At 41.2% G+C, this 21,199-nt stretch overlaps 1 protein-coding gene across 2 annotated transcripts in view; it reads left to right on the plus strand.

Moving 5' to 3' along the window:
• The window catches only part of hiw (highwire), a 116,380-nt gene that overhangs the window by 2,623 nt on the left and 92,558 nt on the right, over nt 1-21,199 (plus strand). For both annotated transcript variants that reach the window (XM_053768751.1, XM_053768752.1), the window contains exons 3-33: nt 79-331; nt 1,020-1,163; nt 1,441-1,644; nt 2,373-2,699; nt 3,308-3,490; nt 3,845-3,969; nt 4,284-4,428; nt 4,576-4,710; nt 5,179-5,328; nt 5,722-5,874; nt 6,261-6,372; nt 6,592-6,754; nt 7,556-7,701; nt 8,372-8,545; nt 9,172-9,347; nt 10,040-10,265; nt 10,508-11,006; nt 11,563-11,729; nt 12,230-12,414; nt 12,777-12,957; nt 13,588-14,159; nt 14,488-14,622; nt 15,133-15,351; nt 15,886-16,095; nt 16,747-16,881; nt 17,404-17,582; nt 17,738-17,978; nt 18,466-18,629; nt 19,110-19,272; nt 19,908-20,032; nt 21,034-21,138. In XM_053768751.1, coding sequence (XP_053624726.1) covers nt 79-331; nt 1,020-1,163; nt 1,441-1,644; nt 2,373-2,699; nt 3,308-3,490; nt 3,845-3,969; nt 4,284-4,428; nt 4,576-4,710; nt 5,179-5,328; nt 5,722-5,874; nt 6,261-6,372; nt 6,592-6,754; nt 7,556-7,701; nt 8,372-8,545; nt 9,172-9,347; nt 10,040-10,265; nt 10,508-11,006; nt 11,563-11,729; nt 12,230-12,414; nt 12,777-12,957; nt 13,588-14,159; nt 14,488-14,622; nt 15,133-15,351; nt 15,886-16,095; nt 16,747-16,881; nt 17,404-17,582; nt 17,738-17,978; nt 18,466-18,629; nt 19,110-19,272; nt 19,908-20,032; nt 21,034-21,138 — 6,096 coding nt within the window. The remainder of the gene's footprint in view (nt 1-78; nt 332-1,019; nt 1,164-1,440; nt 1,645-2,372; nt 2,700-3,307; nt 3,491-3,844; nt 3,970-4,283; nt 4,429-4,575; nt 4,711-5,178; nt 5,329-5,721; nt 5,875-6,260; nt 6,373-6,591; nt 6,755-7,555; nt 7,702-8,371; nt 8,546-9,171; nt 9,348-10,039; nt 10,266-10,507; nt 11,007-11,562; nt 11,730-12,229; nt 12,415-12,776; nt 12,958-13,587; nt 14,160-14,487; nt 14,623-15,132; nt 15,352-15,885; nt 16,096-16,746; nt 16,882-17,403; nt 17,583-17,737; nt 17,979-18,465; nt 18,630-19,109; nt 19,273-19,907; nt 20,033-21,033; nt 21,139-21,199) is intronic.

Here is a 21,199-nt window from a genome sequence, read left to right on the forward strand (position 1 = left end):
CTTCGATAGTGAAGCTATCGATACTCTATGAAGTGGAAACTGAACTATCGATCACAATTTCTGAATAATCCATTACAGAAAATATGACAAGAAAATATCTAAAAGACTTGGCAAGAAGGAGAAGCTTCGACGACAGAGGTTGGCCGCCATCACGCCCATGTGCCACGCCCCAGCTCTGCTCGGCAACCCCTCACACTTCGCCGTGTTCGCCACCATACGACGCTCCATCCTCTCCCGATGGCGCCATCTCCAGGGCACCACTGTCGAGTTCTCCGATGACAGTGACAGTGAGGATTCAGCGGCACAGATACCCTTGTCCAAACTGCCAAAGGTATTTACAGAAAAAAACGTAGCTGCCGTTGGTAATGATGTTTCAATTTTATTAGACTCATATTCGAAAACCATTTTTACCCAAAAAAAATTACAATTATTAGTTAATGGTCATGCATCAAGGCATCTTATTCTACCTTTTCAGGTACCCAACATGGAAATAACTACACGAAAATTGATATTGTGAATATTTTAATCTACTTTGTGCTTCTCCTCATACGCTACAGCACATTAAAAAGCATTGGGATTTTTGAGCACTTGTTACATTATAACACCACATTTTTATTACATTATTGATTTTTCATGACATTTCAAGACATTAATTATGGAAGGTGGTTCGAAAGTCACTTATGTTGTATATGCATTTTAAAAATGACACTGTAGCGCATTGAGAAAGCACTCGTGCGAAAAAGGCCTTAGGCGGAAGCATTTCGCATTTTAAGTATTAATTAGCTATTTTAGAAGCAATCTCTAAAACATGTTATATTTAGCAAAATTTCCATTATAATTTTACATTAACGATTTACTTGTAATTTCACAATCTCGACGATAATTTTCAGGCCATCCAAGATGTAATTTATTTTTGAAACCCGGGTGACCCGCAGGCATAGGCACCAAGTTGTGTACCCCGCCTATTTTGAAATAGGTGCGGTACACAATGCGTCGACTGACACAATGGTTTGCTGCAGGTGACTGGCATAGGTTTGAGAACCATCTTTGCTCTCATATCCCAGGCCAGGGTGACAGAGCCGCTGTGCGAGGCCGCGTTGAGAGCCCTGCTCGACGTGCTGCAGGGGCTCGCGGCGGAGGAGCTGGCCCAGGAGCCCAAAGAGGTACGTGTAGTGCAGCACTAACAACGGTCGATGATTGCTTAAATAATAATCACACATCACACAAATAAATAAAATTGAAAAATGTATCTCTGTAATTTCATTTTTTCAATTGTATAATGTTGTTTACCCGATTCCATTACCGAAACAATTTTTTTTACGTGAACCCGGGCTCTTCGGGGCGTCACAGCACCGAATGTAACCGGGGACACGCAACGATTCGGAACAGGTGAAATTAAAAGGAAAATTGTAAAAAAAATCGGCATTTCTGCTTGCGCAGATAATATCAAGCCTAATGTCGATGCTGGTTGACGTGTCGAGCGGCAGCGGGGCGGGCGGCGTCGCTCAGCCGGCGTCGCTGACCGCGCTCGGCTGCTCGTGTCTGCTGGCGTTGGCCGTGGCCCGCGGCGAGGCCGAGCTGATCCTCGCTGCGGTCGCCGAACTCAGCATGTGCGACAACGTGCTGCACAACATGAATGTAATGGTCAGTGCGCTTTGGAAGTTGCCAGAGTGAGCAGTGTTGTAAAGGCAGGGTCGTCATGTAATTTTGAGAAACGACTGAGTGATACGACGCGACGGTTGATGTTAGACTCCTTTATTCAAATTAATTGCCTTATTAAATTTTATTACATATACTTAAGTTACTCCTACACTAGTCCTATGTACTACATACATAGTTTAATTTTTGACGTTAAGTACTTCATACAACAGTAGCTACTAATTCCATGTCTAAATCATTCTAATAAAGAATATTGAATTTGAAGTGACGAGAATAAGTTTTGTCCCGATGAAAAATCACAGAATTTTCAGAATGTAGCAGTCTTTACAAAGAGATGTTTATAGTTAAACACTTTCGAATTAACCGAGAAACCGCGGAGATGAGAGAGAGCAAGATTATTTTACCAATGACTTGAATACAGATACATCATCTACGGGGTAGACAGAGCCCACGTTTAATTATCTGGTGGGCTTGTGGGATTGAGATTCAATAGAGACAGGTTAGTAGCATCCAGTTTGTAGCACGGTCTCTTGATTGACTTTTACAATCACCGCGGGAGGAGAAGCGGCTGGTACATTTTACATTTTTTATACCGCTTCCAGACTTTTATTCGAGTCGAAATAATAGACAATTTATATTTTAGTAGCCACAGCCTCATTTAGGTCCTCCATGGAGCATAAAAGACTTCTAATAATTGTTTAATATTTCACCAGGTCCCCTCAAACCTGACGAAACTCCAACGCAGCGTACAATCCGTCATCTTAGGCAAACCATCTCGAAACCAGTGGCTGAACTTTGGCGTCCCCCACCAATCCCTCGTGTCCAGCTTCCCCGTCGACCTCCCCCCCCTCATCACCGCCGGGGCAGGGGAACTGGTCGTCAGGTCGTTGACCTCCGACGGCTGTTACCTATACGTGTTTACCTCTAAAGGCCTCCTGAAGATAGGGTCGGGATACGGTAGCTCGATTAGGCAACACGTTTATGTGTACAAACCTGACTTTTTCCCTACGGAGCGGCATGGATGGCTTGGGTATTGTAAGGTAGGTTGATTTCGGTTTTATATGTGTGAAATATATATAATTTTACAAATTAGTCTCATTTATTTGCCAGATTTGGCTCGTAATTTTGACATTTTTTATTTTCCCGTGGGAATTTCGGGGAATCTACCCTTAGTATACCGTATACTCTATAAGGAACCTAAACCTAATTTCACCTTTCTACCCAGTAAATACGACCTTAGCCTTTGACACCGGACACAAGTCGGCCGAAGCAAAGAAACTTATTTTTTGTCCTGTATGACGCCACTGATTATTATTCTGTTGGTTGTGTTGTGCGATCCTCACAAATTTAGTGGAGTCGACATGCCAATAAAAAGTAGTTTCGGCTGTTCATTGTCTGTCAGTAAGCCACGGAAGAAATTTATATATTGATTGATAAAATTTCCACACACCGTGGAACTATAACTCGCTCATGTGGCATGAATGGGATTCGAACCACTACCGCTTCAACTGTATTACTAACGGTTTAACCCAGGTTTCCTCTTATTTCCTCGTATTGGGGTAGGGTCTGGATTCCTCGCCAGATGTGTCTCTGCGTTACTAAAGGTTTTATTCCTCTGCTGAGCTGATGGATATTTTTCTATTCACAGAATAAACTGTACGTCAGAATCGGGAGGAAAAAGACAGAGGTGTACGAAGTAGACGCAGAGACTTTGGAAATAAAAGGGCTGTTGAAGTTGGACGGCGGTTCGAGCGCGCACATGCGCGTCGATAACAAGTGCGCGGTGTTCTGTGACGGGCAGAGCCTCGGGTTGCTACTGCATACAAGCTATGTAAGTATGGCGAAGTATTTCTTCAGTTATATACTGTTTTCGTCACAGTCCCCGTGGTTCCATATTCGCGAGTGACATAAAAGTCACTTGTTTAAAATTGACATTTTACTCCGTAAACAGGCAAGTGGACCTAAATTGCAATCCAGCCCCAATGTCCAGTGTGAAGACTATCTCTATATATTTTAATGAAAAAAATTATTATCCCAATTTATGTATGTATTATATATATATATATATATATATATATGTATTAGTCGACAACGGGTTGCTGGTGTCAATAGACATCGGTGTTTGCTATGAGCTTATTTGCTAGGAGCTATGATTTTTATTTTAAAACTTATTCCCATTTCACAGGATACAATGCTAGTGCGTATGTTCGACGTGGACCGCCCCCGAACTGAAGGGTCGCCGACCCCGATGAACGACTACCGCGAGATATCTGTGCATTTGCTGCGGAGACACGTGCTCATCTTCGGAAGGTATATCCCCGTCACTCTCTAGCACATGAGCGAAAGGAGCGAAAGAGTGGCAAAGCTAGAGTGTGTATGGAAAAGTAATATATCGTCCACTTTGAATCTGTTTGACAGCTTTTCTTTAGTCTACATTATTTACTATGGTTTTCTCTTGGAAGGTTTTTAAATGTTAGTTTCACATCACTGCGTATATTTCAATGTGTTTCACTACAACATGACAACTGGGGTTGAACAAGTGTGAAGTGGAGGAGGAAAAGTAGGAAAAGTGAGTAGAGAAATAAAAAGTTTGAGTCACGTTCGATGCCAATGTTTAAATGCAGGACACCGTTCGAAGACGGGTTCTCACGGAGAAGTATGGAGCCAGATGCGCCTGTAGCAGTTCAGATGGAAGACGATGAAGATGACCCACTGATGGGCATCTGTGCTGGGCAGGACTTCTGTCTACTCAACACCATTACTGGCAGAGTAAGTTTTAATATAATAAAGTTAAGAGTTTATTTGAAAGGTGTCTTATCTAGAAGTGTTCTTTGCCATGATTCCATGTTTAACTATGACCTATATACTGTACCTATGTATTTTTAGTTGATATTTTTTAATGATTTCCTTGGCCAGGTATATTACACAGGCAAGGGTGCAAGCTTGGGATACAAAACTGCGTCTCCGGTCACCAACAGGTGGACGCTGATGAAGGAGACTGTGTTTACCAAGAACGACTTACCCAATCTCAAGAAAGGAAGGGTCATGCAGGTAAGTTTACTGTCTGGTCTAATGTGTTTGTATGCTCTTTATGTTGGAGGAGATTGTGGAGGAAAATTGTCTTCTTTATAATGAAATAGGAGATGTGTGGTTTCCGCCTAAAAGAGGATCACTCTATATTCCTTTCGTTGATGATGTACGAGGTGAATGAAGGATAAGTTTTTTTTACTAAAATGTAATTTTTGAGATAAGCTTATATTTCTTCCAAAGAGATTTTGAATTCACCGCGTGACAAAAAACCATGCCCGTGCAGTAAACCGTTGAATTCTCTCGTTCGGAGCAAATGATCCACCATAAGGCTTATATCACAATAGTTCAATGTCATCCCAACTAAATTTGTGAAATATCACATCACAGTCGGATCGCAGTTTCCCGGGCTACGGGGGGCAATCTTATTAATACATTATTGATTTCAAGGTTACATTAATCAATTTATTGACTGACGTATTACACCACCAGGTGGCGGTAGGCCATGAGGGTGTCCACGCTATCCTGGTCATGGATAACGGGGTGGCTCTGTTCGCGGGGGTAGCGCGGCGGGGGGAGGACGGCGACATCAGCAAACACCGCCGCAACCCTAAACCTACCAGGCCTAAGAGGATATTGAAGGTAATGCTGATAACCACATATAAATCGTTTATTTCAGCCGGCTTCGTTATACTTGTCTATTCCAAATTCAATTCCACTTTTCTACATCTTTGCGGTTCGACATCATAACCGAAAACGCAGCTGGCGAGCCTGTTCAAAAGCAATAAATTGATTTTTTGAAATAAAGAGTTATGTTGTTTTGTTTTGCGTTTTAACTGTTATCGTCTATATCTATCCTTATCCATACATCCATTTTATATACTTAGAGTATATATTTGTATTTTTGTTTACTTATTTGCAACGAATAAACTCAAAACTGTTAAACTGATTTAGATGAAATTTGCCACAGGTTATTTTAATCAGTACCGAAATGATTTGACTGGTTAAAAACGTGATTCTGTGTCCTCCTCACAGGCTGAAGGTCACCACATAATCTTCGCCGCCTGCAACAACGGCTCGACAGCTCTGGTGACGAAGCAAGGCCTGCTTCTGATGTTCGGGAAGGACAACCAGCACAGCGACTCCTCTGGCGTCGTCACCGCCTTGAGACATGAGCGGGTCTCCTCGGTAACAATCGCTTTTGCGGTGACCACTTACCATCAGTTGGGCCGCATGTCTGTTTGCCTATGCTTAATTTTGACTCCCACTTCAGTAAACGAGAAAGAATAACATCCGGAACAGTGACAATTAGACCGGCTACTCACCCTTCCATTTAAGGGACTACAGAAAGGGATGCAGGTATTTAAAAGAGAGAGCTGTAGGACGACCATCCTTTTCTATTAAATACATGCATTTCCTTCTTTAGACCCTAGATCGCCCCTGCGGCAGGTGTGTGAGTAGCCTGCTTTATAAGCATTGTTATATTGACACTCGTCGAGAAACTTTTATGATGTCAGTCATCTAGCCCCGCGACTGGTGTTTTAAAAATAACCCGGTCTCTGTTTGACCCGCAGGTCGCGTTGGGCAAAGCGCACGCAGTCGTGTTGACGCACTTCGGGCTGGTGTACACATTCGGCATCAACAATAAGGGCCAGTGCGGCAGAGAGTTCGGATACACGAAAGAGAGTGAGTTCCATTTGCCAGAGCTACATACGATAACTTAATTGATGGCTAGATATATTGATAATATTATCTTTATTTCATCTTTACGTATTAGGTTGCACAAATTACTAGTACCACCTACTGGTTGTACGTTAATATATTCATAATAATACAAGTGCACAAAACTGACATGGTTTGGTTTTGGCGTTTGCACAAAAACTACGTTATTAATAAACTTTGCAGAATCGTACGGGCGTCGCCCCAGCGCGAACAAAGAGGACAGCCGGCTGTGTTCGCGGCACACCTGGTCCACAGACCACTGCCGCATCTGCGTCGTCTGCCGCGAGTGCTCCGGCTTCTCCAGCTCGTGTCACCTGGCGCAGATGCCCGACAGGATGCCTGGAGCGTGAGTGTAGATATAGCACAGCCTTCCTACTTACTATTTAGCTTCTACTTTCGAATTTCGAACGTCTGGGAATGCTGGGAAATCTTGGGGCTGAGAGGTGCGGTGGGAGAGAGAGAGAGGCTAAATCAAAGACTAACTTTTGGAAAAATAATACAGACACTACGTATGTAAGTAATAATATTTTCCTTTTATTAGCTGTTTGAGTCCCACTGCTGGGCATAAGCCTCCCCTAACTTCTTCCACGCATTACAATTCTATGCGATGGACATACAGATTGACCTCATGGATTCCAACTGACGGATACAGGAAATGAGGAAGGCCTAGGACGAGATGATCGGATGATATCAAAAAATTTGACAAAGAATGGCAAGAGAACACCAACGATAGGAATAATACTTTATGCCACAAAAAACACAATACATTACATAAATCAAACACACAAACAAACAACTAGAAAATATATTTTGTGACAACCCTGCATTTAACGCTACCGCCTATATTTCGCTTTTAGCAAAGCCGTTGAAGAACTAATTAATCTCATTGAACTGTGATAATATTGTGAACAACAAATATGCAGTTTTCAGCCAGACTTGCAGCTTATCTTTCTAATAATCGCTAGTGTGTAGCTACATTTAGCGAAAATCATAAATTTTTTTAACACATTGCTCACTCAGGATGAAAAAGTTACTGATAACTATAATGCAATTTAAGCACGTGACCATCTTAAAATGGGATTATAAATGTGTCTATCAGGTGTTTAACTTTAGACATCTTTTGAAAACCATCCATATTTTCTTAAAGGAAATGTGGATGTGGTGAAGGCGACAGCGGTTGTAGTACTTGCGGAGTCTGCCGGCGTTGTGTTGAGGCCTTCTCCGCCACTTCGCGCCCCGAACCCACCACAGACCTGGACGACGATCCCGCGCCCATCACCGACCCCACTAGCGGTGAGTAGTATTAATAAAAAAAAAAAGATACATAAATTTATATTTAAAAAATGGTAAGCCTTTCTGGAATTGTTCTTTCTTCTTGGGATATCATGATATTCCTATCATGCCAGAAGGGCTTACCATTTTTTAAATGAGTGTGTCCAACACTGTTTGAATGAGTTTCTTTCGACGTTTCTTCTCAGCAGTTGTCGTTCCGAAATGCTGGTTGTAGCTTCGGTAAATATAATTTAATTTAGAATATGACGTGAAAAAGTGCCTGTGAAGGCCTAATTTCTGAATAAATGATTTGATTTTGATTAGGATAGTTTTAGGCAACTGTATTTAGTCATGTTTTGTGATTCGAAAATTAAGTTAATAATATGAGTAATTAGAATCTAGGTATATAGTGAAATATACATAGTAGTATATAAACAATATAGTGGTAATTAGCGATGGTGGAAAGTGAATGGTTACGGGCATATCAAAATTCAAAAACATTTTACTTATCTTTACAATATTTCTATAACATCAACTTTGACGGGACATCCGAAATAGACGTAACCGCTTCAGCCCGAGAAAATAGTGTCCATTGAAATATGAGCTTTAGTGCGACCTTTTTAGATATACTTTACATTGACAACAAATTAGCGTCCTGTTCACCACAACTGATCCTCACAAATGTTCGCAGACAAAGAAAATGTCCGCTATCAACACTTCGAAACCGCCGCCAGTTCGGAAGCTGAGCGGGAGTGGAACGTGTGCGTGACGTCGCTGCCCCCCGCCAGGGTGGCTGTCCCCGGGGCCCACCGGGTGTCCGCCATCGCCGCAGGGCTCCACCACACCGTGCTGCTCACCGAACATGGTAATTTAGTGTAATTGTGTATTTATTTATTTTCTTTATTTCACGAATTCAACAACGTTGCAATGGGTAATTATAATAAGAAACTTATTAAGAACTTACAAGAAAGAAAGGTCAAGTACTTTGAGAAATATATAACGTGCCAAACGCCAATGCCTATTTTTCTCCATTTTTCTTTCGGGGAAGATTTTTCTATAGAAATAAGTACATTTACATTGTTTCTTATTGTAAGTTTTATATTTATACTGTTATGTTGTGTGCATAAATTAATAGATCATTATGATTATTCGGTAAGTAAAATAGTGTAACGCGACCCATCGTCTCTATCACACACACATCAAATCCCTTAAAAATCATATATTATATTATAACTTTTTTGGCCACCGGCCGGTGCATCGCTGCGTCGCTTTCTGGCAGGGTCGCCATGTGATGATGGGATGACTGATTTATACGAGTGTTGAAGTAAAGACTTTGTTGCTGCGAATAAACACATAACAGGATTCTTATGCTAACTGTACTAACGTATGGGGTCACTTCCCCGTCTTCGGCTGTGTGTCCACTGATTTATTTTGTAAAGTTCCTTTGAGTAGCTCTTCATTTTTTAAAATATTCTCACGACTGTTTCGTAGGGGAGGTGCTAACATTCGGCTCCAACCAATACGGGCAGCTGGGCGCGGGCGACATCGCGGCCCACCACAAGATAGTGCGGGTTCGAATCCCGCGCTGCGTCGCCATCGCGTGCGGCAGCAACCACACCGTCACCCTCACCAGAGACGGGGAGGTGTTCACTTTCGGGAACTACCAGGTACAATCAATTAATTAATTAACTCTATATTGTGTACAATATAAACTGTGTCTTCATTGTCGTATTCCTTCATGGCTGAAGGTCGTGGTCATTACTTCTTGACACTCTTGTTGGAGTGGTTAGCCATTGCCTTGTCCATTTCACACACAAATTGAATATCAACCGGAGTGCAGGTGTCCTCACGTTGTTTTCCTTCACCGGAATGTATTGTACAGTCATCATCATCAGCCCTCTGAGACCCACTGCTGGTATTGTACCGCGTACGCGATTACCTCGGTGACGCAGTGGTAAGTGCTTGCCTCTGAACCTAGAGGTCCTGAGTTCGAACCCCGGTCGGGTCATGATGGAAAATGATCGTTTTCTGATTGGCCCGGGTCTTGGATGTTTATGTATATGTTATAAAATATAGTATTATTGAGTTAGTATCCTATAACACAGGTCTCGAAGTTACTTTGGGACTACCTCAATCTGTGTGATATGTCCTAATTTATTTATTTACACCATAATAATAAAGAAACAGAAAATACTACCTAAGTATCACGACAGATATTTTATCACTTAAATGGTGGAAGCAATTTTTAGTCCACTAATACGCTCGTTAGTACGTAAGCACATCAAGTTTGTAGAAGTATTATGAAATGTTTGTTACTCGACAACCATCAGCTGATTAATAACTCTTTTATTCTTTACAGAAAGGGGCTTTAGGCCGCCCTCGAATCGAAGAAACGACTCGTACTGAGAGGGCGCCCTTGTGGTACGCGACCCCGGGCCGCATCCCGCGCATGGGCCCGCGTCACACCACCAAGGGCGTCATCATACTGGCCTCCGGTGACCAGACCTTCGTTCAGGTCTCCCAGTCGGTGATAAAGCCCGAGTTCCTGTTCAGTTCTACTATCATGGCGAATAGTAATAGCATAGGTAAGTCAAGCTATCTGATATGATTTTTACGATTGCCTATAACCATCTAGTGCCAAGTAGTCTGACGCTTGCTGACACACTACCTATTAACAAGGGAAATAAAAAAACTGTTCCAAATTTCCAGTGGTTTAGCCGTGAAAGCGTAACAGACAATCACACTTTTGCCTTTATAATTATTAGTGCACGTTTATTATTACACAAACAATTAATCTATTTCACTGCATAATATTGTCTCCTTGCAGTGATCCTGCCAAACCGTCCAGAGCATACGTTCAAATGCATAACCGTGAACCGGAACGACGCGTCCTGCCAATCGTGGACGGGGCCCGAACAGGTCGACTTCGTCAACACCCTGGCCTGCCTCGACCCCCTATACGACGTGCTGTGGTGCTACCAGCCGCAGATGAGGGTCATGAAGTGCTACAACATTCTCACTTACGACTCCTCGAAAAACCAGCGCTGCTGTTCCAACACTATAGACCCGTATTCGGCCGATGCCGACTACGAATACCCGAACTACGGAGCTATGAAACGTTTGGAGGACTTCAAGAACTTGGACACGATAGATTTGAAGTCGGGGAGCGATGAGGGGTTGAACGATAATGTCGCGTTGGTTAATATGTCGGTGTTGAACCAGGAGCTGGCTATTCCGTCTGCGCCTGGGCATTCGGTCACGAGGATGCATGCCGCCTTGCATTTGCTGGGGTGTCTGGACTCGCTGACTTACGCGCACGATGCTAAGTAAGTCGATTTGATGTTAAGTTTTATTTGTACCATTTCACACTCCTACCCATATCCTTGGTGGTGCAGGGACGATGGGACTTTTAAATTTAAATGATACCACAAATATTTTTGGTCGTGCTGACGTGGGAGCGAAATAATAACATGGAATTGCCAATTGCTTTTCCATGAGGACAGATTATCAATCAAAGCAAAGGCTGGAATCTGAAGATTGTTATCATAAGCGATGGGGTGCCAACCTGTTATTGTACCCATAATAATCATTATCTCAATTACACTAAGACGGCCTACAGTTAAACGTGGTGGGTAAGGGACAAAAACGTGCCAAGTGTAATGATAAAAATCTTGTATTATGGATTCTGATTAAATGGTAGGGATTTCGTTTTTGCTACTAAATCCTAAACATATTATTGAATCGTAGATTTGGGATGCCCTTTGATTCGTTTAAAATTATTGTTTCTAATTTCACTTCGTCAAACCTTATAAATAAAGGATTTGTTTCCTTCGAAGCCATATCACAAATGTATACAAGTACTTAGTCTATTTCATATTACAGATTGAACCAGCCGGATTCGAGGCGGGAACACCACTCATCCCCAATAGCTCCCCTCAAAGAGGAGTTCCAGACTGTCAACCGGTTCGAGAGTCACGGCGGCGGGTGGGGGTACTCGGGCCACTCAGTGGAAGCTATACGTTTCATGTGCGACACTGATATTTCACTGGGTAAGTTGTTGTTCTTACTTATTGCAAACACTGGAATTTATTAATAAAAAGTATGATCTTTGATTACTAAATTAATCGAATGAATGATCTAGTGCAATATGCGTAATTTAGTCACAAATATCCAAAGTCTAAGCTGTGCTAGTGTCCATTGCGACGTGACAACAACCATACGTGATTGGTTGGCTGCGTCTCAATCCGGAAAGTAGCTATAGGTATCTATTAAGTTACATGATGACGTCAAAGGTCAAAGCTGTCGAAAGTAAGACATAACTTTTACAGTTTTAACAAAAATAAGCCAAATTTAGTTCCGAGTTCAGACTCAGGTACTATAGTACCCTACTAAATCGGAGAAGGTGACGAAATTTATATGTAGCATCCGTCTGCCCTAGAAGAAATACAGTTTAAATACATGTCTCACCAATAATACGTACAGTTTAATACATGGCCAAGTTACATATTTTGCCACCAGAGTTGGCACACTAAGAAGATATTCTCTATAGGTGGTTTCGGCATATTCGGCGGTCGCGGCGACTACACCGCCAAGATAAAGCTGTTCGACATCGGGCCTGACGGGGGGGACCAAGAGGGGGACGGGGAGCTGTTGGCCGAGAGCGAAGAGGTCATGTTCGAGTGCGCACCGCGAGATCGCTTCCCCGTGCTGTTTCCGCAACCTGTCACTATTGCGGTAAGTCTTTTGATTGGTTCTCCTCACTTTGTAGCGTTGCCCATCATTAGTTGGAGCAGGAAATCAATGATGTCTCACGGGATACTGACAACAGTCTTTTTGTATTCTTTAATTTATTGTGGTAAGACAATGAAAAAAGTAAGCTTTTAGCGAATAGGTCTTTCCTATTATCTTCTTTCTATTCGTCTTTTTCTTTCACACATATCTTCGTATATTTCCCGAAGCACTCTGGGCAATGACGTCCGTTACACCGACCGTATGCCTGACGTCAATCTATTGTTATCTAGCTGCCAAGACTATGTATCACTTAGTCGCCCCATATGTCGTCCATGGGAGGATTGCAAAATAAACCAATTTCCCAGGCCAACCGCTGGTACGTGGCGTGGGCCTGCGTGAACGGCCCGTCGTCAGACTGCGGCTCGTCGGGCCAGGCCATGGTCATCAACGACGACGTCGGTTTCCACTTCAAGACCTCCAAGAAGTCAAACAACGGCACCGACGTCAACGCCGGACAAATTCCCTGCATCTTGTATAACACTCTAGGTATGTATCTGGGGGCGTGCTGTTGCCTGTGTATAAAATATAATGTATAAATCCATTCATATAAAGAAACACGATTATCAAATGTTACTTTAATTGATCAATTTTATTTATAAGTAACATTTAGTATTGTTGTTCTTAAATTAAAACGCTTTTTGACTCCATTATCGACCTCGGTGGCGCAGTGGTAAGTTGCCTCTGAACCGAGAGGATTGAATTATATACTCAATCGCGATATCCCTATCGCGATTGAGTATATAATTCAATTCAAAATGATTATTGCCATTCATATTGTACATCACTATCTTAACAACTAGGTACACTGATTATAATTATGTAATATTGGGTATTTGCAAAAAAAAAAAACATTTATATTGGAGACAAATTTCTAGTACAATTTACATCGATTACAATTGTACCTGAACTAGACATAACCTGTAATTAAAAGCATTAGTGCTCTTTCCTCCGAAAACTACTACCATGTACTAAGATCCTACAATTAAATTCATATTACACTAATCCAAAAAATCTGTTTTTAATAACTTTCTGCTCTCTCGACTTTTGGTGGGATCAATTATACACGTTTTGTATGTTTTCTACAATATATTATTATGTTTTATATTTTACGTTTAGGGCCAGACCACGCAATGGCCGTCCGATGCCTCGACATAGGCGACCCAGTCAGCCCTCTAACCAAAAACCTGTCCAGAAAAGTCACCGTCCAATGCTTCAAATCTCTCATAACGCTACTCCAAGGGAGTTGGAAGGCTTTCAAAGAGATTCTATTGGAAACGAACGGCCAAGTCCCTATAACGTTCCAGAAACTGACGACCATGAAACATCAGAAGCGTTTAGTTTACGTCATACGCGCGAGTCTGCGTTTAGTCAAGTCTTACATAATAGAAATCTACCCGCAACAGAATAAGAAGCGAAATTCTCGCGAATACATGTCGTATTTCGAAGCTATAGGGGAAGTGAGGAATTTCATTCAGGGGATGATGGGGGAACTGACTCCGACGTGTGCGATGTTGCCGAAGAAACCAGGAAAGAGTAAACATAGAGTGTGCTATGTCCAGTTTGCATTGGAAATGACTACTGCGGTGTTGAAGGAGGCCCATGATACGATAACGTCGTGTTTTCACGCGTTTTTTCCGACGCCCACTTTGAAATGGGCGCACCTGTGCTCGCTACTGTATTATGTTTCGGTAAGTGAAATATTTAGTTATGTTGTGATGATGATATTTTCTTTTCATAAGAACATTTTTCTTTGTCATGTCCTTTGTTTGTTTGATTAGTTTATGTCTATGTGGAACATTTTGGTAACTAAAACTTTGTGGTACTCCAGGAAGATCTTTTAATAATGGAAAGTTTTTGTTTACGTCTTTTAATAATGGGAAAAAAATTGTCGATCGATCCATGATTTATTTCATCTCTCTATTGAAATAAAGCACTTGTGTTGTGACCAATATAATATACCGCTATATTTGATCGATTACAAATTGTCAAATTATTGTCATGCTCTGTGTGTTGCAGGACGGCGCAGTGCCGTGCCAATTCGTTCGCGAACTGAGCGCAGTGTGCACGGCGTTATGTTCGGCGCGCAGTTTGCGAGACGTCTTGCATTACGTAGTTCCTGTGACACAGAGCTACCTGAACCAGACTCGACAGGTAACTACTTTATTTTGACACTAGTTGTTATCTGCGTCTCCGCCCACGTCAAAAAAAAGCCTATCGTTTTTTACATACATATTTATTATATTTATTATGTTCCTGGATTGTGCAGTGCATCAGGCATGTTTTCCGAAGCCAGACTAGACTGTTTCTATGTGATATTTTTTAATAGAGTGATTCAAGATAAATGTCTAGGTGTTTAATTTATTATGTGGTTACCCGAGTGAAGCTAGATTTTTTCTTAAATTAACACAAGTCAATTTGTAAATAATTTGGCTTTCCAAGAACACATTCTTGGATGTTTAATAACACAAGTTTTGATATTCCGTTTTGGCTAAATAAATCTGTGTTATCTGTTATATATATTTATTTTATTAATTATTTAAAGATAATATGAATAAAATAAAGAAAAATAAATTTACTAAATTATAATTATATGTACATGTTTACATTAATTAACTTCAGCTTCATGAAATGTTATATGTAACACGAGTGTTTAATATACAGGAGCTGAGACGCAGCTACACAGACTGGCATCTGCTGGACGTGATACCTAAACTTCTAGACATCGTGTTGATGCCGATCAAGGACCAGATGATGACGCGACAGTGCGGCCAGCCCCACGACCACGGGGAGGTGGCGCTGCAGCAGAGGTTAGCCGCCAGCTGCTGCAAGCTGGTGGCCAGGGCGCTGGCCGAGTTGGCCGTCAGGGCTACTGACGTCAAGGTGGGTATTAAAGGCATACAAATTCAAAAATTGTTTATTCAATTTAGGATGCATAATTTATTAACGTCAAAAATTTACTTTGAACTTTACGGCCGACTTCCAAAGCGCAGGTGAAGAAAAAGCGGTGCAACAAAGTTCACCGCAGCCTTTTCTCAACCAAAACTAAGTGGACGATTGAACATCAAATTATTGAAAATTTACACATTTCGTATATTTATTAATTTGTATCGTAATTACATAATTACGATGCAAATTAATTTTACTTGTTGAGGTTGCTGCACTATGTTTTAATACTGATTACAAAGATAATGAACTCCAAGCACAATGCCGTCGATGTCGATGATTGTCAGATCTTGGATTTTTATTATTCATGCCACATATCATCAAACTCGGTGCAGGGGTGAGCAGTTATAGCTTAACTAGTACGCAGACAGACTTTCATATTCATAGAATTTTATCACCACCGCCTGAAATTAGATATAAGTATTTGATGTTATCAAAGAAAAGACTAATTAAAATTGGTCTTCTTTCCAGGAGGACCAAGACTCGCACATAATCAAACACCTATTAACCCCATCTCGCTTCATGCGGGTGAACCAAACCAGAGTGTGGAACCCCGGAAACGGAAGCCCGGACGCGGTGTGCTTCTCCGTGGATCGACCTGGCGTGGTACTCGTCGGCGCTTGCGTGTACAGCGGGCTCGGCAACTACGACTACGAGCTCGAGCTACTGCAGGACATTACCGTGAGTACACTGTACTTAGTTAAAATAGTAGATTAGTAGCCAAGGGCTGTAAGGCGTCAATTGCAACCCGAGATATGTAGGCGCACGAGCCCAGCTAGGGTGCCTATACTTCGAGCTAACTACTCTGCTTTACATCTCGATTGTAAGGTAAATAGAAAAAAACCGCTATTTTATTACCTAGTTAAAATTTATGAGTTCTCTATTCCCATCTTGTTGTCCATTTTTCTCTCTTACGGACAGTTTTCTAGATGTTTGTTCGCGTGGGTTAAATCCTTCGATAGTAAACTAAAGTCGACGGCATAGCGTACTCAAATCGGAGAGAAGATTTCCCATGTCACATGAAATTGTATCTTATGTTTTTGCACTCGGTTTTAACTACATGTATACGGATTTTCATACATGTCTGTTCAGATGTATCAGTTTAGTTCTGTGATAGTGCCGATTAAGACACTCTTACAATGGATGGGCAACCAAATATGTATTATCTCCACCGTGCTTCGGAGGGCATGTTAAGTCATTGAATGGGCCCGCGTGGTGGGTCACAACCCATATTCCTCATCCATAAGCAAGGCCAGCAGTGGTGACGTTTACTCGTACATGGCGGCTGTTGATGACGATCAATTTATTTAAAATGTTGAATGTTGTCTCCAGCTCCGAGCAACATCAGAAGAATCTGATCCTGGACATTGCTGGGTGAGCGTGGAGGTCACGCAAGGCCAGTTCAAGTCCTCGGACGGACAACACGACATCGTGCAGATCAAGTTCCAAAGACCCGTCGCTCTCAAGGTTAATATTGAAAGATGTTGTCCGAACAGCGGTAGTCGTTTTGAAATGCTTTCTAATTAATATATAGTCTTACTGACAACCTGCTCTTACCGAGATGTAGTCATAAAACCTCTAACGTGGATTATAGTAGTTTTTTTCAATAGTATTATTATATAGTATTTAAATTCAGAAATGAAACTTTGACAGGCATTTTTCAGAACAAAGTTATACGTGTTTTGGCGTTATCTTTAAAATCAAAGATTTAGTTTGAGTCCATGACCGACGAAAAAGGAATTTATGTTTCATTAAAAATTCCCTAATTATTTTACATTAATACGCAATGAATAAATTAGTTGGAGCAATGTCATCCATTGTAACGTACGGCTGAGTACGAGGAAACGTGTGTTCGAGAAAATTCCAATTATAATATACCATAAAACTAAAGGAATGTCAATTTTTACATTCGTAGTTTCATCAACGGTCTATCTTCACTCCTACACAAAATACTGTGTTTGACTAGTGTTTTTCTTCAATGTTGTACAGGAAGACGTCCGTTACGCTATCCGTCTCTGCAACCAAGGCGGTCGCACGGCTAGCGGGGACTGCGGGTTGCCGTCCGTCAAGGGGCCGGACGGCACTACGTTCAGGTTCTCGTCCTGCTCCCTCAGCTTCAACGGCACCACGATGGGCCGCGGGCAGATACCCAGCCTCATTTACTATGGGTGAGCTACATAACACAATTGAACTCTTGAAGCCCCTTCAAGAGTATTGTTCAATTGTATATGCGTCGTAGACGGTACTAATTAAGAGTAATGAGAGCATCTTCTTGTAAATATAAAATTATTTAGGGTACACAAAAACTATTTTCCTTTCCCAGTACAAACAAATCGCCGAACTCCTTTGAAAGTCCAGACGCGTTGATCTCTGCCCTTCGCTCCATCACGCTCCGCGTGGCGTCCACCGTGATAGAGCGCGGGGTCGAACTGTTCAGTTCCTTGAGGAACGAACTCACGGCCGAAGACTTGCGAAGGAATTCCGGAGTGTTGCAGCAATCGCCTGCCATCAACATTTTATTGCCGTACACGATAGCCAGCTTAGAAGCTTTGGATGATTCTAAAGTAAGTTTATATAGATTCGTATGTATATATTTAAGTATATATACGTACCGTGTTTTGTTTAGTACCCGCATTTTACCCTTTCTTCCTCTTTCCTCTCCCGGGTCTGCTGGAAGAGATTTCTTTAGAAATAAGCAGTACCTATGTACTATTATTCCACTTTTTATTTCTCTTCTATATTTTGTTTCGTGTACATAAATTGGTAAATAAATAAATAATAAGTCTTTGTTTATCATTTTTTGTTTCTGTTGCTTTAAAGATGATACATAACTGTACACTAGCGCCACTATCTAGTGTAGAAGTAATCTGGAGAGAGGATTCTTTAGTTTTTGCTAAACAAAAGAAATTGGTTAAAATGATGGTGGCGCTAGTGTACAGTTACGTATCTTATGTACCTTAAGAATGTGAACAGATGTGATTGATATAATCATTACATTAGTCTGAAGAAGTCAGCTCCCAATCGTTACAGCAAAACTAAATTATTTTGCAGAGCGTAATAAAAATCTTGGACATGGTTCACAAATTGTTACCCCACGTGTCGGCCATGAACCTGCTGCTCCCATCTCCCGAGGACTTGGGGACTACTACTGCCCACTACTACACGTGGGTGGAGAGCGACCATCCTTACAAACCGGCTTCTATTAGCAATTTGCGGTATGTTATTTTAATTCAGTTTCTATCTTTCTCAATCTAATTCAATAAAGTAATGTGAACGTAATGTGAACGCGACTTTTTTTTATGTACTCAATAGAATTGGATCGATTTGAAAGAGTATTATCTTACTCCACCTTACGTGTTATTGTATCCGTATTCATTCTAGCCTTAACTTTCGTCGAAATCCTGATGAATTGAAGGTGAGTCTACTGGATAGACTTCCAATTCACCTGGTTTTAACATATTCGATGCGATTTCGGTGTCTTATTAGTGTGTAAGAAATAATACTAAGCCCTTCTGGCATGTTAGGGACCAACACTGTTCAAATTAGTTTCTTTGGGCATTTCTTCTCAGCAGTGGTCGTTCTGAAATCCCAGATGTTTGTAGCTTTTTGAGAATGTCCTATACTTGAACTTGACCTGAAAAAATGCCTGTGAAACTCTAGTTTCTGATGATTTGACCATTTCTTTTTATCGACAGAGTGTTATTCCCAACGAGTGTATCGTGGGTGGTCCTTGAGATGGACCCCAGATCGATCACAGCGCAGCCCGAGGACTCCCTGACGGTGTTCGCGTGCGGGGGCGTGCCCAGGACCAAGTGTGTCCACCACGACATGAGAATCCTGGAGCCGCCCTTCAAAAAGGTATACCTTCTAATCATATTTTATTTTCATTAGATACCATGATAGCACACACATACACATTCGGACATTTTGCACCACGCACCACGGATATATAAGCGTGACGTCTTTATCTCTAAATGTCAATGAGACATTAGTTTTGAATTTAAATTAATTGGTTATAGAAAACCACTAATAAAGATCTAGATATATTTTGGCGTCATATCCATATCTTTATCCGCATACAGTTTCTCTATTTAATTGTAAATGAATATAACCAGTTGTGATTATAGATTAAAATTTGAAGGAACGATTCTTAAGCAGAGTTAACGTCAGGCTAAAAATAACCTTTCAACGTTTGGTGTAAGGTTATTTTTTACACTAAACACGGGCTTGGCGGCGTCACAGCCGAATGCATCCGGGAATACGCTGAGAAGAGAGAGACAGACATGGAAGGTCCCACATAAGGATCTCGACCTCCATTGAGGTATATACGCAATGAGGAAAAGGACAGTTATATTATATCTATAAAAGGACAGTTGAAATAGCATACATATAATATTAATTTAAACCAGTACGTAGCCATAGCGCACAGCAATTGCCCTACTCATGTATACTAAAATAGTGACAGCTTTATTAAATGTAGACATTTTCCGCAGCGCCTGGTCCAAGCGTCGTCGGAAAGCGGCGACCTGGAGGAAGTGGTCGACGAGGGTGAATCTGAAATACCGTGCATGCACTACAACTGTGCTTACTACAGCGTCACGCCGAAACTCGCCAATGTGTCAGTACCTTTATGTACTTCCTTGATTACGTACTGAAGAGGAAATAAAATGTTGAATTGAATGGTCCTGTCGTACAGTTGTGTAAACATATATAGTTGTCAAGAAAGTGAAGAAAATAACAACGGGCGTTGTACGAAATAAAATGCAGCTTTGTATATATAATTGACACTTTTATTTCCTTTTTGTTTTACAAAATTAGGTCCGTCTATACAGAGAGCAAAACAAATTAGAAAGAAAAAACAATGTTGCTACACTAATAAAAGTGTCAGAAATCTTAGACGGTTGCCATATGAGAAAAACAAAGGTGAATTTACACAGACGATATATTAGTGTAATGTATGTTTTATATTTAACTAAACAGGCGTTGTCTCCTGTTGGCTCCAATACTAGTGTTTATCAATCAATTTTGACTATTCTATTTGGTATCGAAATGGCAAAAATATTTAGTTTGTTAAAAATCAGTTTTCTTTGCTTTCTTGACACACTGTGAGTAGCTTTTCAATAGCCCTACCCTTATTATATAAAGTAACCCTTGACCTTTGAGCCCTAATCAACATTAGATTGTACTGGAGACGTAATGATATAATGTCATTATAGGCTTGGACGATTAAAACCCTATTGCAATACTTCCAGAGGATCATACTTAACACTTTGCTATAGTACCTAACTATTAAAGCTGTTTTGTGTCTCGTGGAGCGTCCACAAAAGTGTCAACCAAGGCTTTGCTGCTTTTGAATAGCTGTGACAAGACTATAACTTTCTCAAAAATTTTTTTTTTTATACTACCTAGCTGTAAACAGGGATATTCCCATCTTATGGGAAGTGGTCACCGTGGCTACCGTGGTGACCTAGGCAATAGCCTAGGTCGTCATATTCGCGTTGTCGACTTTGTTTCCTAGGATTTTTTCATTTCTATTCGTATCTTTATATAATTTTTTTTTACTGGTCTTGTGTTCTGTATCTTCTATGTGTACTTTACTGAAAGCCAGTTTTGTTCCAGTCCCACGGACTGGCCGCAGAAGGCGCTGGTCGTGCCGGGGAACGAAGTCATATTCTCACTGGAAACAGCTTCGGACTACTTGAACGAATACAACAAATCTGACAAGTACGTATTATCATTATTTACTAATTCAGTTGTGTGTTGTTAAAGTTGTCTTTGTCACTCT

The sequence above is a fragment of the Plodia interpunctella genome, chromosome Z (assembly GCF_027563975.2).
Source record: "Plodia interpunctella isolate USDA-ARS_2022_Savannah chromosome Z, ilPloInte3.2, whole genome shotgun sequence".
Taxonomy (NCBI): Eukaryota; Metazoa; Arthropoda; class Insecta; order Lepidoptera; family Pyralidae; genus Plodia; species Plodia interpunctella.